The sequence below is a fragment of the Elephas maximus genome, chromosome 2 (assembly GCF_024166365.1).
Source record: "Elephas maximus indicus isolate mEleMax1 chromosome 2, mEleMax1 primary haplotype, whole genome shotgun sequence".
Lineage (NCBI taxonomy): Eukaryota > Metazoa > Chordata > Mammalia > Proboscidea > Elephantidae > Elephas > Elephas maximus.
The window spans coordinates 70,968,738-70,986,638 of NC_064820.1; the positions used below are offsets into that span (position 1 = coordinate 70,968,738).

At 38.3% G+C, this 17,901-nt stretch overlaps 1 protein-coding gene across 2 annotated transcripts in view; it reads left to right on the top strand.

Annotated features, from left to right (window-relative positions):
- Positions 1-6,867: 6,867 nt before the first annotated feature.
- SREK1 (splicing regulatory glutamic acid and lysine rich protein 1) overlaps positions 6,868-17,901 on the top strand; it is a 47,782-nt gene continuing 36,748 nt past the window's right edge. The window contains exons 1-2 of one of the 2 annotated variants that reach the window (XM_049864745.1): positions 6,868-7,293; positions 16,272-16,405. In XM_049864745.1, the coding sequence (XP_049720702.1) occupies positions 7,133-7,293; positions 16,272-16,405 (295 nt within the window). In that variant the 5' untranslated portion in view covers positions 6,868-7,132. The remainder of the gene's footprint in view (positions 7,294-16,271; positions 16,406-17,901) is intronic. The other variant, XM_049864738.1, reaches the window with a different exon arrangement.

Below are 17,901 nucleotides of genomic sequence, written 5' to 3' on the forward strand. Positions count from 1 at the left end.
ATTTATCTTGTTGGCAACACTCTTGAGACAGTATCTGAATGTCTGCTGCTAAGGTTTCCAGCCATACCCTGGTCTCTTCCATGCCTAAAATTTTTTTGATACAATTCTTCCGCAAGTCCATCAAGTTCCTTAGTCTTCTTATGCATGTTTTGTTTTGTTTAAATTGGTCAGTCTGTTAAAATTCCTAAAGCTGGGCTAGTCACATCTCTTCTTAAGATTTGGTTGGTAAATTATTTCTTTCATTTCATGAAATATCCCTGTCATCATGGTCTACGTTTTCTTTTCTGATTAAGCTAGATGGATTCATTTGTTAGTAATAATAATAATAAAAAAAATTGTAACAACAATGATAAGTTTCCAAAGCTAGCCCACTAGAGACATCGTAAGCTAATTGTGAGTCCTGGATCCTAAAAGAAGAGGATCATGTGGTTTAGCACAGAGAAAGACTAAGATAGCACATGCTTCTTTCCTGAAAGAGTCCCTTTCCAAAACTTACCCTATCTATCTATGTCTGCCTGTCTGTCTATAAACACACACACACGCACACAGATTTCTCACTCGCTTTATGATTCTTTCTAGTACAATCTTTCTCTTGTGCTTTCATGCTCTCCTAAGACTATAATTATCAGTCCTCATTCAAAAAAAGGACTGTTTATAGATCCTCATTCCCCGAAATTGCTTCTAAATTGTTCCCTATTGTAAAAATTTCCTTTTGAATTCTATAGAGTGGATTCACAGTAGATTCCACATGTTGGAGAAGCAAAACAAGAAGACTAAACAAAGACACCAAAACTTCTTTCAAGTGTAGTCCATACTCATCATAAAAGCCTCCTCAGCTCATACCAAAAAACCAAACCCATTGCTGTCAAGTTGATTCCAACTCATAGCCACCCTATAGGACAGAGTAGAACTGCCCCATAGGGTTTCCAAGGAGCGGCTGGTGGATTTGAATTGCCAGCCTTTTGGTTAGCAGCTGAGCTCTTAACCACTGTGCCACCAGGGCTCCCCTCAGCTCATAAAAAAAAAAAAAAACACTCAAATATTCTGTTCCTGACTCTCTGCTTCCTGGAACTGCTCTCTTCAAGATCACCTCCTGCTTCTAAATCCAATAAATACACAATTTTAATGTTTATTTTTCTCATTTTGTTCTGTTAATTCATTTACTGTAGTTTATCTCTTATTTTTGGTTTCTTGTCTGGTTTTATGGGCCTGAGTCTCCTTGTGAGGAGTCCTTTCTTTCTTCACTGAAACTTTGTTACTGTGTGTCTTACTATTTTGTAGACAGAGGAAACCAAGGAAGAGGCCTGGTGGTGAGGAAATTTCTGCAAACTGGGGCCATGAGAATGATGACAGAGATTGGAGACAGAACAGGACACGGAGGCTGGAATTCTAAAATGTATCTCAGAGGTCCTGGGTGGGGCAGTCTGACGTTAACCAGAGTGACAGGGCTGGTACAGGCTCAGGGTTCGAGAGTTTTGCTGAGAGGGTTCATGAGGGAATAAATGGAAATGGTACTATTGTCCTTGCCTCCAAACTGAGTCATGCAGCTTTTTCCTGAACAGTCACGTTGTATCCACCAATGGATACTTTTTATCCCTGATTTTGTCATCTTCACAGCATTCGACACTTTCACCACTCTTTCCTTCTCATGCCTTACTTTTTCCTTATTAAAACTTTTTCCTCCCTTGACTTTTGTGACTATCCTCCTTCCTGGTTTTTCTTCTGGTTTTGCTTTGTTTTTGGCTATTTTTTGTATTCATCCCTTTAATGTCACCCACTGTAATTCTCCTGTTACATGTGTTCTTGACATAACTGTATCTCCTCTCCAGCATAAACCATAGGTCTAGACATTTTTCCTAAACTTCATTCAGAAAGTTGTCCATAATGGATCTCAATATTTTCTGCTCTTTACTCACAAAGCTGCTCTTCCTATGTGTTTATGGTCCTAGTTATGATACTATTTAGGCCTCTGTATGATGCAAATGATTTGCGCTCAACTACTAATGTAAAGGTTTGCAGTTTGAACCCACCCGGCATTGTCATGGAAGAAAGGCCTGGCAATCTGCTTCTGTAAAGATTACAGCCAAGAAAATCTTACGAAGCAGTTCTACTCCGTAACACACGAAGTCACCATGAGTCAGAACTGAATTGATGGCAATGGGTTTGGTTTTGGTTGGGAGGGCACTATTTATTTACAAGGCATTAGTGGTTCATTGGTAGAATTCTTGCCTTCCATGAGGGAGACCTGGGTTTGATTCCCAGCCAATGCACCTCATGTGAAGCCACCACACATCGGTCAGTGGAGCCTTGTGCATTGCTATGATGCTGAACAAATTTCAGTGGAGTTTCCAGACTAAGACAGACCTGGAAGAAAGGCCTGGTAATCTACTTCTGAAAATCACCCAATGAAAATTCTATGTCCAACCCACATCTGATTATGAGGATGACACAGGACCAGGCAGCATTTCATTCCATTGTGCCTGGTGTCACCATGAATTCGGTGCGAACTCAATAGCAGCTAACAACAACAATGTGGCAGCATTTACTCAGTCCCCTAAGCCAGAAACCTAAATTCCTCTCTCTGCTTTAACAGGAGATTACTAAGTCCTGCTAAGTGTGCTGCATTTACAAACTTCTGAACTAGTTCTTAATCAGCAGCATCACCTGAAAATGTGTTAGAAATCTGAATGTTTAGACCCCACTCCAGACCTACTAAATCAGAAACTCTGGAGTTGGGGCCATCGGTCTGTGTTTTGACAAGCCCTCCATGTGATTCTGATACACAAGTTTGAGAACCACTGTTCTAAACTAGTGGTTGTTAACCCTAGGGACCATTTTCTGGGCTTCAAGAGGACCATGAAGCACAGGTAAGCATACCCCAAACTGAGTGTATGTCCGTATGTATTTTTCTGAGTGGATAGCTTTTATTCTTACCTTCATATGGGTTCAGTGAGTCCCAAGTTGGAAACGATTCCTGTGTTCCGTTACTATCACCACTCACCTTGGTTCAGGGCCTCTTAATGCAATCATCTCTTACACAGTCCCTTTGCCTCCAGTCTCCAAACTCTTCAGTTTATCTCCATATTGTTGTCAGAGTGATCTTTCTAAAACATAAATCTAATCATGGTCATTTCCTGCCCAAGGCCTTCAATGGCTCCCATCAGGTTATTATAACCTCTTAGCGATGGCATTGGGTTAGCGTGACATACAATACTGTTCATCAAGGCTTATTCTTCCACATACTTCTGTAGTCACTTTGAGCTAACAATAATAAACTTTGGATATTCTGGACCTCACTTAGCATTCCCATACCTTTCTGCCTTTGTACATTCTGTACGCTCAGTCTGGAATGCCCTTCACTGTTCCTCCCTCCCTCCTTACCTAGTTCTTATTTGTTCAACTTTAGCTCAAGCATCATCTCTTTTGTGAAGTCTTTTGTTAGGGCAAAAGTGGCACTCCTATGAGCTCCCCTTTCCCCCTTGTTTATCCATATGACAATAGTTTTCAAATGTTTAGGTTTAAGATCCTTTTAGACTCTTAAACATTACTGAAGACGCCAAGGGACTTTTACTTATTGTTGTTGTTTGTTGTGAGGTGCTGTCAAATCATCTCATGGGGACCTTATGTATAACAGAACAAAATGTTGCCAGTTCCTGTACCATATTCATGATCACTGGTGTTATAGATTGAATTGTGCACCCCCCCCCCCAAAAAAATATGTGTCACCTTGGTTAGGCCATGATTCCCAGTATTGTGTGGTTGTCCTCTGTTTCATGATTGATGTAATATTTCTGTGTTGTAAACCCTAATTTCTGCCTGTAGTTAATGAGGCAAGATTGGGTTATGTTAAAGAGGATTAGGGTGGGAAATAACACCCTTACTCAGGTCACATCCCTGATCCAATGTAAAGGGAGTTTCCCTGGGGTGTGGCCTGCATCACCTTTTATCTTACAAACAATAGAAGGAAAGAGAAGTGAGCAGAGAGTGGGGGACCTCATACCGCCAAGAAATAAGAGACAAGAGAATAGCGTGTCCTTTGGACCCGGGGTCCCTGTGCTGAGATGCTCCTCAACCAGGGAAGCCTGATGACAAAGATATTCCTCCAGAGCCAACAGAGAACGCCTGCCTTTCCCTGGAGCTGACACCCTGAATTTAGACTTCTAGCCTCCTGGACTGTGAGAGAATAAAATTCTCTTTGTTAAAGCCAACCACTTGTGGTATTTCTTTTATAGCAGCACTAGAGAACTAGGACAGTATGCTTGAGTCCATTGCTTGGGTATTGTGTCAGTCCATCTCATTGAGGGTTTCCCTTATTTTTGCTGACCCTCTACTTTAGCAACCATGATGTCCTTTTCTAGCAATTTGTCTTTCCTGATGACAAATTCAAAATAAACAAGCTGTGGTATCGCATCCTCACTTTTATATTTACCATAACAGAAATTAAATTTGAAATAAAAAATATTTTAAAATTCATTTTAAAATAGCAATAAATTCTTTTGTTAATATAAATGATTTATTTTTATGACAAAATTATATTCTTGATAAAAATTTGTGAGAAGACTGGCATTGTTTTACATTTCTCAAACCTCTTTAATGTCTGGTTTTATACAAGATATCTGGATTCTCATATCTGTTTCTGAATTCAATCTGTTGTGATATGTGGTTTTGTGTGAAATATATGAAGAAAATCTGGTCTCATACAGATACGGAGTTGGAAAAGTATTTTCATAGCCTTTCCAGATAATTCTAGATATTCTTCTTTGATACTACACCAAACTTGACAAGTAGTCATATTTTAGAGTGTACTTGCAACGTGGAATCTGAAACCATATCAATGAACTTTTCATATTCTGCCACATTAAAATCCATTGGTCTATCTTGTGTTTTGAATGAATCTTTTAGATTTTGTAACACTATGCATTTGGCCATTTGGAAAATAGTTGCTCATTGATCTGTGGAGATTTTCTGGATGTTCACACATTCCATTATACAATGTCAAAAACCTTACATTTGTTAGTATCATCAGTAATTTCAGCAAAGTCTTTAAGTATTAGAAAGTTGTCAAGCTCAAGGTGGCAGACACAATTTTAAAAAAACAATTGCATAATTGCTTTTTCTGAAGACAATCATCCCACCTGGACATGCAACAGAAGTACTTTCCATTTTGTCCCAAATATTAAGAAGAGGAGTATGCTAAAATGAAAATTTAATAAAATTAATAACTTTTACTCCTTTCTCAAGGACATTGTGTGAGACTAAAACAAAACAAAAAAAACCAAACCCATTGCCATCAAGTCTATTCCAACTCATAGTGACCCTATAGTACAGAGTAGAACTGCCCCCGAGAGTTTCCAAGGAGCACCTGGTGGATTTGAACTGCTGACCTTGTGGTTGGCGGCTGTAGCTCTTAACCACTATGCCACCAGGGTTTCCTGAGTGAGACTAGCTTATTTAAAACATTTTACATTTTTTATACTGTGAGTGCATGGTGGGGAATACAAAATACAATGACTAGTAGTGATTCCTGCTATAGTGCCAGCAGTTTTACCTACCATTGTTTTTACACCATCAATCCAAATGCCAACAAATTTAAAAATACTTATACAGTCTTAATGTTATTATGAAAATCATTTTGACCTTGCAGTCTCCCTGAAACGGTTTTGAGGACCCCCAGAGTTCTGCAGACCTCACTTTGAGATCAGCAGCTCTATAGTCTCACATACCACTGTTGCTTGTTTCTTATCCGGTTGCAAATTCTATGTGGACTGTATATAACTATCTTTTATGTGCCCTTGTCTAACAGTGTCTGGTACATAAAATTCAATAAACATTAATACCTGTGGAATGAGCAAATAAATTACAAGTTAAAAAAACAACCACATAGCCTTCCTATCAATGCCTCCTTCCTTAATTCAATCTGAATTTACACTTTTGTAAAAATTTCCAAGTTTTTTTTCACAATTAAAACCCTGGTCAGTTTTTTAAGTAGTTGGGGGTGGGGAAGCTGCCTATATATAATAATGACTTGCAGGCCTGGTTGTTAAGCGCTGGGCTGACAGGTTGGCAGTTCAAACACACCCAGTGGCTCCATGGGAAAAAGACCTGGTGATGTACTTCATTTATGACTCTCCATTGCTGGAGAGTCAATCCTACCTCAAAGCAACCCTATAAGACACAGTAGAACTTCCCCCATGAGGTTTCCAAGGCTGTACATATTTAGGGTGGCTGGCTGGCCAACGTTTTCGCAGGTCTTGGAACCGATTAATTCCGGTTCGAACCCCTGCTGAGAATTTGCATCTCTAACAAGTTTCCAAGAGATGCTCATATTGCTGGTTAGGGACCAATTCTGAGACTCACTAGTATGGCAGTGGTTGTCAAAATTATTATACAGAATAATCACCTGAGGTTTTTGTTAAAATGTAGATTTTGATTCAGTGTATCTGGGGCGGAAATGTGAATTTTCAACAGGGGTTCGAACTCGAACCAACCAGTTGGAAGCCCTGCCTTTGGGCTAGCAGCTGAGCCCTTCATCACTGCACCCCAGGGCTTTACCCCCTCGCCTAAGGCTTATGGCCAAGTTCTACTCTGGGGCAGATCTACTCTGTCACATGAGGTTACTATGAGTCCTAATACATTTGATAGCACCCAACCACAACATCGTTTGGTCCAGAATTTATCTGTGATGCTGGAAAGTCATTCCTCCTTTACACACCAGCAGGCGGCTACGTTTCCCAGTCCCACTGACAGTAAAGACTAGAAAGAACTGGGTCGGTCTGTTGATAGTAGCAAAAGAATCTGATGAGTGCTAGGGGCAGGAATTTTTTTAGGGGCAGGAAATCGATTAACAAAAAAAAACTGGGAAGGAAGGTAGGGGGAAGTCCTACAGCCCGAGTGATCCTGGAACCCGAGCCCCAAGCCGCGCTGGACCCGGCGGGTTGCCGGGGAGACGCTTCCGGCTGGCGCGAGCGGCCCCGGGGAGCAGGGGAGTTGTGAAAGGGTGGCTAGACCTGCCCGGCGCTGTGAATTCGCCAGCGGGAGCGCGCTCGCGGCCGCACGTTCTTCGCTTTCCCGGCTCCGTCGCTGACGCGTCGTAGACGTTGGGGAGCGGGAAGGCAGCGACAGCGGGATCGGGATGAACAGCGGAGGCGGCTTCGGTTTGGGCTTGGGCTTCGGCCTCACCCCTACGGCGGTGATTCAGGTGACGAATCTGTCGTCGGCGGTGACCAGCGAGCAGATGCGGACGCTTTTTTCCTTCCTAGGAGAAATCGAGGAGCTGCGACTTTACCCCCCGGAGTAAGTGCTTTAGCTCGGCTGGGGGATGGGCGCAGGCGCCATAGAGACCTCAGGATCCGAGCCCGGAGGAGAGCGCGGACGGGGGCGCGCGGTGCTCGACACGTGACCGCTGGGCTTACCTTAGTGCCCATATTTGATTAGGGCACTGTGGTCTGGCGCCCCGAGGTCCTGCTCGCCTTGTTAGTCGGATTTTGGGGGCTAACCTCTGCACGGAGCCCTTACAAAGGATTTAGAGAGGTTGTCTTTTTCGTGCCTGTGGTACTTGTCGTGGTCGCTGCCCTGTCTTCTGGTTCATGCTTTTTTTTTTTTTTTTTTCCCGAACTTAAGATGGCCGCAGGTGGGCCTAAAATAGTCCTCATGGCGAACGCCTGATAACGTCTGTGCAATGTGAAAATCGCGGGGACTGCGTCTGAGTAACTGTCTAATTCTTAGGGCATTAGTATCAGGCCGTTGTCGCTGACTAGAAAGCCTGCCGTTGATGACGAGATGAATTAGGGCTATATTTTATTTCCCATGGAGGTGGTCAGACACTTAGCATCTTTTTGGTTTATCCGATCCCATGCTTGTTCTTAAAGATAACGTCTAGTCGCCCTTTTGGCAACAGATTAAATTTTCCTCCTGTAAGGTCACACTGCCTCAAGCTTTTCAGAAAAAGTTATTAGTCAGTGCACGATCATCTCTGCGGTGTACTTTTTAAAGTCCGGATTTCGGCTGGCATTCACAGGCCGCAGCCACCTCGCAATTAGTGTACAGTATTTTGATTTCCCTTCTACAATATTACCTACTCCTAAAACTTGTAAGGGATTTGCGAGTTTTTCACATAACTGCATGCATAAACTTTTTTTAAAGGTAGAGCGTAGAATCTCAAAATTCTCCATATTTTGTTCATTTAAGTTAAAATTCCTTAAGAGGTAGTAGCTGCTAAGTTGTTTCTTTTTTTAAAATTTACATTTGTTTTGGTTTATTTTATAGTTAACGTATTTTAGGTTCCAGACCTGTTTTTCCTTAATATTCTATCGGTAAGCCTTGGGCTGCTAACCGAAAGGTCCGCGGTTCGAATCCACCAGCCCCTCTGCGGGAGAAAGGTGTGGCAGGTTGCTTTCTTGAAGATTTACAGCCTTGGAAACCCTATGTGGTCAGTTTTACTCTGTATTATAGGGTCATTATGAGTCGGAATAGACTCGACGGCTGCGGGTTTGGTTTATTTTTTATTTTTTATTTTAATAGGGTCGTTATCAGTGGAAATCGACTTGATGGCAGTGGGTTTTTGGTTTTGGTACTGCATCAAAAACCAAACCCACTGCCACCAGGGTTTTCTTGGTACTGCATAGATATTGCTAAAAGTTGATGTTCGAGTTTTTAAGTTTTTCTCCTCAATTTTTTGTTTTGAAATACTTCAAATGTACAGAAGAATAACACTTTTAATATTAATATTTCTTTCTCTGATTTTCATCCGTTGCTTGCTTTCTCTGTTTGTATACACTCGCTCATCTTTTTGAAAGTAGTACCAGACATTGACTTTTTTTGTTTTTTGTATTTCAGATCGTTTGCAGAGCAAATTAGTTTCTCATTAAACAACATGTATTGTTTTGTGACATTAGTTGCCACTCCCATGACATGTCAACACTCTCCCCTTCTTGACCGTGGCTTCCCTGTTACTAGCTTTCCTATCCCATCCTGCCCTCTCATCCTTGCCCCTGGGCTGGTGTGCCCATTTACTTTCTCTTTGTTTTATGGGCTTGTCTAATCTTTGGCTGGTGGGTGAACCTCAGGAGTGACTTCAGTACTGAGTTAAAAGGAAGCCTTGGGGCCATAGTCTCAGGGTTTTTCCAGTCTCTGCCAGACCAGTAAGTCTGGTCAAATTTTTTTTTTTTTTCTGGGTTAGAATTTTGTTCTATGTCTTTCTCCAGCTCTGTCCGGGACCGCCTGTTTTGATCCTGGTCGACCAGGCGCCATCTGGTTGTACTGGAGACGTTATGACTCTTAATCCCCAGACACTTAAGCAGGTATCTCTTAAGAACAGGAAAATTCTCTACATAACCACAGTAGTATTACCGTACGCAAGAAGTTTAACATTGAAAAAAACAGTACGTGTTCATATTCAAATTTTCCAGTTATTCTAAGAACGTTTTTTCTTTTGATTTTTGAACCAGAATATAATCAGAGATCATACGTTGCATTTAGTTATCTTCTTTAATGTAGAATAGCTCCCTGTACCTTTTTGGTCTTTCTTGACCTTGACATTTCTTCTGTTTGTTCATTTTTTGGTAATGACACATAATATGGGTTTATCTAAATTCTTCATGATTAGATTCAGGTAATATATTTTTGTCAACAATACTGCATACATCCCAATTGGTTAACTGTGGCATATAAAGCTTTGGCTGTCTAATTAACCTTCAAAAATGCTTTCAGCCATCTCTTTAAGCACTTAGGACTTTTTTTTTAATAATTGAGAAGTATTTGGAGGAGGGCTGTATCCTGCAGGAATTGAAATCAGCAAGATATTTTGTACATGAAGCTTTGTAAATTAACCTTCTTTTAAAGGTTGTAGTATGGTATCGTAAGGTATCTCAGAGGTAGAGGAAATATATCTCAGTGTTTTCTTCATGGCCAGCATAATACCACTTACATGGTTGAAACCTGGGTTTGGGGGCATTATTGCTGCCAGTTATTAATTGACACTTAGTAATGGGCTATGTTTTGAAATCAAGTGTTATCACTTGGAGTTTAAAAGTCAATGAGAAAAAAAAAGCCTCTTAAGCATATGGTTTGCTAAACTCTAGTGTGTCACAAATGCAATAGGAATAGCAAAATTGTGATATAAATACAACATTTGGCCATGCAAAATCCTTAACCAGCTTTTCCACAAGGGCAATACTGGAATTTTATCCTTGTTTTTCAGCAATACTGACATGCTCTATCAACAAGCTTTCTGCTTTGTGATGAAGCTCTCATTACCTGGTTCTTAAATGGAAGATGTGTTTGCAAATTTGGGCTGAAGTGGATGAAAATGCAATAGTAGTAGTTGTATTGAGGATACAGATAATTGTTTTCAACTTTCACAGAAACAGTGTTTTGTGAATAATTTCACATGTTGATTAGAAATCCCTTTGTTTTAAATTTGGAAATATATCTCATTACAATGTGAAAAATGTTTCTCATTAAAATTTTAAGCTTTCAGTTGGTAATGTGAAAATTCAAATTTTAAATTTAATTCTTTTGGTTTGGGGCAGTGATTCAATTACATTTTAGTTTTTAGGTATTAAGAATTCTAGTAAACATTCATTGTAAACATTAAGGATTCTCATTTGTAATTTGTCAGCCTTTTTGGTACTGGCAGATGCTAAGTATCCAGAATTATTTTAAGTTTTGCTGAAAAACTGAATCTCATAGCTCTTGAAAATCTTTTTACAGAAGAAAAAATTTTTTTAAGTAAAATTTTCATTGAGGCACAACGTGCATACAGAAACGTGCACAGATAAGTGTACAGGCTTGATGACCTTTTACAGAGCGAACCCACTCATGTAAACAGCACTCAGATCAATATTATCTGAACCCTAGAAGTTCGCCTATGTCCCTTTTCAAGTCACTAACGCATAAAGGGCGCCATTGATTTTGCTGTTTTGTTTTTTTTGTTTGTTGGTTTTCTTCACTTCTTTGGTCTCCAAAAGGACTAAGAAAGGTAAAATTGGTCAATTGCTTAGTATTTAAATTTATTTAGTTAAAAATTAATATAATCAACATAGCCACTTTATGAAAAATAGAGACAAAGAAGCATACCACCTGTGATCCTACCACCCTACCAAAATCTCTTCTTATTTCCATGTGTTTCCCTCCAGTCTTTTTCATTTGTGTTTATTTTAATATAGTGTAATTGTAAGATTCATACACCATGATTGTAAACGTTTTTCACCTAACCTGTAATGAGCATTTTTCATATTGTATTTTATTTGTAGTAATATTTAAAGACTGGTACTTCTTAAGCATGTCGTATGTTTTTGAAATTCTGCTGTTAGATATTTTGTGTTGTTTTTGGGGGGGGTGTTTTATAAATCAGTGGATTTTACCTACAAGCATTTGGAAATGGTTCTCAATAATGGTTGGAGGGCCAACTGGCATTTGGTAGGTTAGGTCAGCTATTCATAGTAAGTCTTACACAAGGAAGAATTGTGCTATCCCAAGTACCACTGGAGCGACCCTCACTGAGAAACCCTGTTATAAATAATGTGTCGATTAATATCTTCGTACATAAAACTATGTTTTTTTCCCATGCTTTTGATTATATCCTTTTTAATAGATTCTTAAAGCGTATATATTAGTACAGTAAAAAGTCTTGGACATACTACCAAGTTGCTTTTTAAAAAGATTGTACAGTACCATCACCATGTTTAATGAAAAAACAAAATAACCAGTTAGGGTCCAGGAAATTTAAGTGTTGCTCAGAAAGTTGGTTCTGCGATTTCTGCATTTAACACCTTTTTTTTTTTTCTATGAAATTCTGATTTTTTCTTTTAAAAAAAGTTTTATGAGAGTGTATATTTAAACAAACAAAACAAAAGTTGATTCAGCAAATGAGGTCAAAGTAAAATCTGCTGTGTTTTGGTGTTGCTATTTTGGTATTGCTATTTTCTGTAGAGCCATGTAATTAGACCAAATGAAATATGTACCCCGCCTTTAAAAATTAAAACTGTAGGTAAGAATTACATTTTAAAGTGATAATTCCATTTAATTTTTAAAAAGTACATCTATTTAATGGTTTAGACATACTTAAGAGAAAAATCTCAGTGTTAAATTTGGAAATATTCATTTTGAAATAAATACATAGTTGTTTGCTGAGATGTTTATCGTGTATTTAGGTTTGCCACTTTATCATATTTTAGTCTATAATAGGTTCAATCTGAAGGAGTGTTAGTTCCTCTCCTGAAAAGTTCAAATGTTTGCATTTTTATAAAGCAATTGTAAGTTGATATGTTTAGGAGGGAAACTGGGAAACAAAGATAAGAAAATTGCTTAAAACATAGAATGGTGTAGCCATGCCTAGTATCAACACTCCCATGATAATGCTGTTTAGAGCAGAACAGTATTTTTCAGCCAGTTCTCAAATCTTGGTGGCATGGCATGTCTTAACATGTAGTTGATTTACAAACCAGGCTCAGATTTCCTATTCCTGTGAATGTTTTAAATTTGAAATGAAGTGAGTTTCAACCAGAGGCTTTTGGAATTATGTTTTTAGTTTTCAACAGTGAGTATCAAAGTTTCCATTCTTTCACAAAGGCATTTGTCAATTTAGGAAATGCAGCCTTAGTAGTGGCTTGTCAGACTCTTGGGGATTTCAGAGCTAAAAGAGAGTATTTCTATTGTAATTGCTAGGGCTTTAGTGGCTCATTGTAATGATAGATTTTTTTTTTTTTTGGTGCAAAGTACAGAAACAGTGCTATTCATTCTAGCTCAAGAAAAGACATGATTTATTGGAAAGACAGAAATTTCCCTACATTGAAGGATAAAGACTGTAGTACACGCACGCCTCATGGGAACTGGGACTGGGAACTAGAAAGGCACCTGTAACCAAGGTGATTAATTTCTCTCAGAGGCCTTGTTTTCAGCCCAGTTTTTTTCTGTGTATCTCCTCTGTTTCTCTGTAGATTTACTCTTTACCCCCTTATCTGGCATCTGGCCCAAGTTCTGACTCTTAAGTGACTACTTCCCAGCCTAGGAGAGAGAATCTGTTCCACGCTCACTTGTTGAAGCTTGGACAGTCAAATTTTACCGAAAAGTTGGAGATTTGAGTCACAGTGGTTAAGAGTTCGGCTGCTAACCAAAAGGTTGGCAGTTCCAATCCACCAGGCACTCCTTAGAAACCCTATGGGGCAGTTGTACTCTGTCCTGTAGGGTTGCTATGAGTCAGAATTGACTTGATGGGAATGGGTTTGGTTTGGATTAGAGTCACCTTGTAGAAAGGCCTGGTGATCTACTTCCTAGAAAAAATTTTCCATTGAAAACCTTATGGAGCACAGTTCTACTCTGACACACGTGGAGTCGCCATGAGTTGGAATTTACCTTTTGGCACCTGTTTTTGTTTGGGGAGGGGGGAGTCAGCCAGTGAAATGGGTCTTTCTGCCCAGTGTCTAATCACTTGTGGGGTTTCACATGAGTAAACTGTAATAAGGCCTGTGTGAATCTATACAGAATGTCTTGGTAGCACATGTAGGAAGGGCACCTAATCAACTTTGGTATATTGAGATGGCTTTCCAGAGGACTTGGAAACTTTAGCCTTTAAATAAAGGAGGAGTTACTGTTCCAAAAGGAAGTGAGTTAGAGAGGGCATCATAGCCATATGGAACAATGTGTACAAAGACCCAGATGTGCAGGATGTGTTCTGGGAACCACAAGTATTTGTATGCCTGGATTTTTGTTTGCTTATAGTTGATGAGGCTGGAACAGAGGTGCCTTTGAGGAAATTTAAGCAGAAGAGTGACATGATGAAATTTAGGGTTTAGAAGATTACCCTGGCAGCTTTGTAAAAGACTGTTAATAAGGTATTGAGATAGAGGACTGATTGGTTTAGAGCCATTGTAGTAATCCAGGTGAGAAATGATGAGAGCCAGAATTAAGGCATTGATAATGGGAATTATGAAAGAATTAATGTGACAGATATTTGGGAAGTAGTTTCAATGGGATTTCATGACAAGTTAGGTGAGGAAGAGAGAAAGGTCAAGGATAATATATCAGTCAGAATGGGCAGGGTTTTGCTCTAGAAACAAACAGCTCCCAATTCTTGGTATTCTGACAGAGTAAGAGATTGTTTCTTCTTGTACTACCTGTCTAGTACAAATTGGAGGGAGTGGGGGACTCTTATTATTGTGGTCACTCACTGTGGGATAAACCTTGATATTGAACATTACTGGTCACTGTGGCAAAGGGAGAGAGCCAAGCAGTGGCTCTTAAAGCTACTGCCCAATAATGATGCATTTCAGGTCTGCTCATATTTACTTGGTAAAAGCAAGTTACATGGCCACACCTAACTTGAAGGAACAGGGAAATGGGATTTCACTACGTTCCCAGGAGACTTGGAAATATTTGGTGAATAGCATTAGTGACCATCACAACTAGTGACTCCCAGGTTTCAGACTTTTGGGTAGTTTGATGGTGTCTTTAACTGAAATTTGAAGTATAGGACAAAGGGCAGGATTGGTAAGGAAGGAAGATGGTGAATTTTATTTTCGACTTAATAAGTTAAGGGTTGGGCTCCCGTGACAATCGAGGTGTAATATTTTAGCAGACACTTGGATATGGGAGCTTGGAGCTCAGGAGAATCCTAAACTGCAGATTGGTAATGTAAAGATGGTGAGTTAAAGCTGGATGTGGATGTATTTACCTGAGTGACAGTACATAAAGTGCTTCGATTTAGATGTTGAGTAAGGGGGGATTGTTGGTGAGGGCTGGGGTGAGACTTGAATTGGGTGTCTTTAGGCAGAAGTGAATTGGGTTGGGTAGAAAAGAGGTAGAGTTTTATTTTTTTGCAACTTTATTTAGCCTTACTAGATGTATTAATAATATAACTAGTTTCAAGCTCTAAATATAAATACATTTTTTGTTTTTTTTTAACAATGTTCGGTTAATATTATAAATTTGTATATTTGATCACTGTTAAAGTGGTTATCCTTCATCGTTTAAAGATGGATATGTTACTGTATGCTGTGGAGTTACTGGGAAAGACGTTTAAATTTAAAACATGACTAATGTTTGTAGAATTAATTAAATAGTACATTGAAATGGTTTTAAAAGTCTTGATCAATTAAATGATTAAGTTTACATGAGATTTGAAGTTAGATTATTAGACTTTAAATTTCTTCTTTGCCTTGAATAATTTGTTCTGGGACTGTTCAACTTCCTTTTCCTCCGTTTCGTAAACTTTTAACTTATTGCACGGTCATATATAATATTTTTCAATGCAAAGAAGCGTAATGTTTTAAAGGATTGTACATTTATGTTATAGAAAGGCAAACTTGTTTCCATTCCAACTCAAAGCGACCCTATAGGACAGGGTAGAACTGCCCCCATAGGGTTTCCAAGGCACGCCTGGTGGATTCGAACTGCTGACCTTTTGGTTAACAGCCAAACTCTTAACCACTGCACCACCACCAGGGTTTCCTTTTGTTATAGATTAGGTACATATTTTAGGTTCGGTCTTTTTTTTTTTTCCTTGTTAAAGACAGTTAAAAGACTTTCACAGAAAATAATTATGGACAGGTTGACAAAAAGATGAGTAGGTCCATGAGGATAGTATATTTTGGGATCCTCAGGATGGATTCATACTAATGAAAGTTGCTTTCATCTGTGCCGTGTCTGATTCCTTTTTGCTATGGGCCTGCTTAGATTGAATCAAATAGGACCATTAAGAGCCTATGCTCTTTTGCATGTAAAATATGGCAGAATTTTGTTTGTAAAATCATTTGACTGGAAAATTACACTGCAGCCTCGCCTGAAGCTGTCTGGTATATGCAAAAGGCTTTGATTTTAAATCCATATTATCAGATTGTTTCTAAGATTGTTGGAGATCTGTACTGATTTAAACGCCAGGGAATCACTTCAGCAGGGTTGAAAGTGGTTAGAAAATTTAGTCTTGAGGATTGGGGCTTTCATAAAGGGATTTTGCCTATTTGCGATGATACATTAGCTCGAATATCTTTGGTCAAATCAGGTGTTTTCATATTTCATGAAAATTAAGAACTGATTAATTTGAGTTTCAAATCTTTACAAATAAGGCTATAGGCCTGCCTAGGTTGCCTTTCATCTTTGCAGACAAATCACCATCGAATGACATTGTTTTCCTATTTCATGTCTTAATGATCATTAGCAACAAAAATTTCTTGTCTTGTGCAAGATTGTGTAAAGATGTTAAGAAATTTCAAATGAAAACAACAAAACGATGTAAATGCTTATTTAGTCCAATTGTTTTTCTTTTTATCTTGCAGCAACGCACCTCTTGCTTTTTCCTCCAAAGTATGTTATGTTAAGTTTCGTGATCCATCAAGTGTTGGTGTGGCCCAGCATCTAACTAACACGGTTTTTATTGACAGAGCTCTGATAGTTGTTCCTTGTGCAGAAGGTTAGTATCTCACATGTTTTTCCTATTGTTTTGGTTTCTGTTTTCTCTGTTACTTACCTTTGGCTTTCCCCAAAATTGGCAAGTAGTACGAGTCTGTGTGTGTGTTAAAAGCAAGAATGAAATTTAGAGAAGGAAAGGATTTTTATTTTATATATTAGTTATTAACTTATTAGGTATGTTTGAGGTTTTATTACTAAACATTTAAAAATTAATAAATTATGTGGCTTCTCTAGTTTGCTTTGGCTTTCTGTAGTGTATTTGCAAGTTAGAAAAGAAAGCTTTTTGTTTTTGCAAGTTGTAAAGAAAGCTTTCTTAAATTGAAAAAACTTAAGTTGGGAAGGGAAATTATTTTTAATGTAGAAAAAGTAAGCACTTTTCCTTGTGTATATATTACTAATATTATATAAATAAAAACAGTGTACACATTTTGCCAAATTGGGGTTAAGTGATGCTATTTATGTTTATAAGAAATATAATTTATACTTCCAAGTATCCTCAAGATAATTTACCTTAATAGTTACTGTGAGACCATTACTTCATATTTAGTATAATTATTTGTTATGCAACCAGAATTTGCTTTTTTCTTTTACTGACTTTTTTTGTAATTGAAAGGCTCATGAAAAGCAATTTTCCAAAGCATTCATTCAGGAAATAGTTGTTGGAGATAGGAACAAGGCTAAATTTTATGACTTTAAACAGCTTTAAGAGCTAATAATTACTAATATTTATTTTTTGGTAACTTCTATTTATAGAGTCACTCACATATAATAAGCTGTGCTGAATTTGACAGTTCTGGTGTGTAATTAACTTCTATTTAGATCACTGACTATTTCATGTGTACTACATGGATTTTAAGTTAGGTTATTATAATTTAAACATTTTAAATACATTTTCTGTAGTGGATGGTGGTAACTTTTACAACATGAACTTTTACCTGAAGCAATTTAATGAGGTTTCATATATGATGTTTTAAAATCTTTTTTTAAAGGCTAGGTTAACATTTAAAACAACTTAATGTATAATAAACAGTTTACTACACTTTCAAGGTTTTATGCTTATTTCAGAATTCCAATTCTGGGATGTCAAAAACATTAAAATCAGGTACAGCGAGTATAATTTTGGTATTTTTGATGTCCTAGAATAAGACATTCTAGATTTTTCAGGTAAATTGAAGGTTTCTTTCCCTTGCCTGAGGATTTTTAGAATAAGACATTCTAGATTTTTCAGGTAAATTGAAGGTTTCTTTCCCTTGCCTGAGGATAGGGGTGGCAGTAGAGAGAATAAAAATAGATTCAAATTCGTTATTTTCAAAATACCCCCTCATCTGCTAATCTGTAAGGGGCAGTAAGCCCTTAACTATAGAGCAGAGTGGGAAAAGACCTCATTAATGGTTTAGTTCTTCATACCTTGTGAAATTTTGTATCAAGTAAACTGCATGGGGAAAAAGAAATCAGAAGGTTTTTTAAACTGGAAATTATATCAGAAAATTATACCAC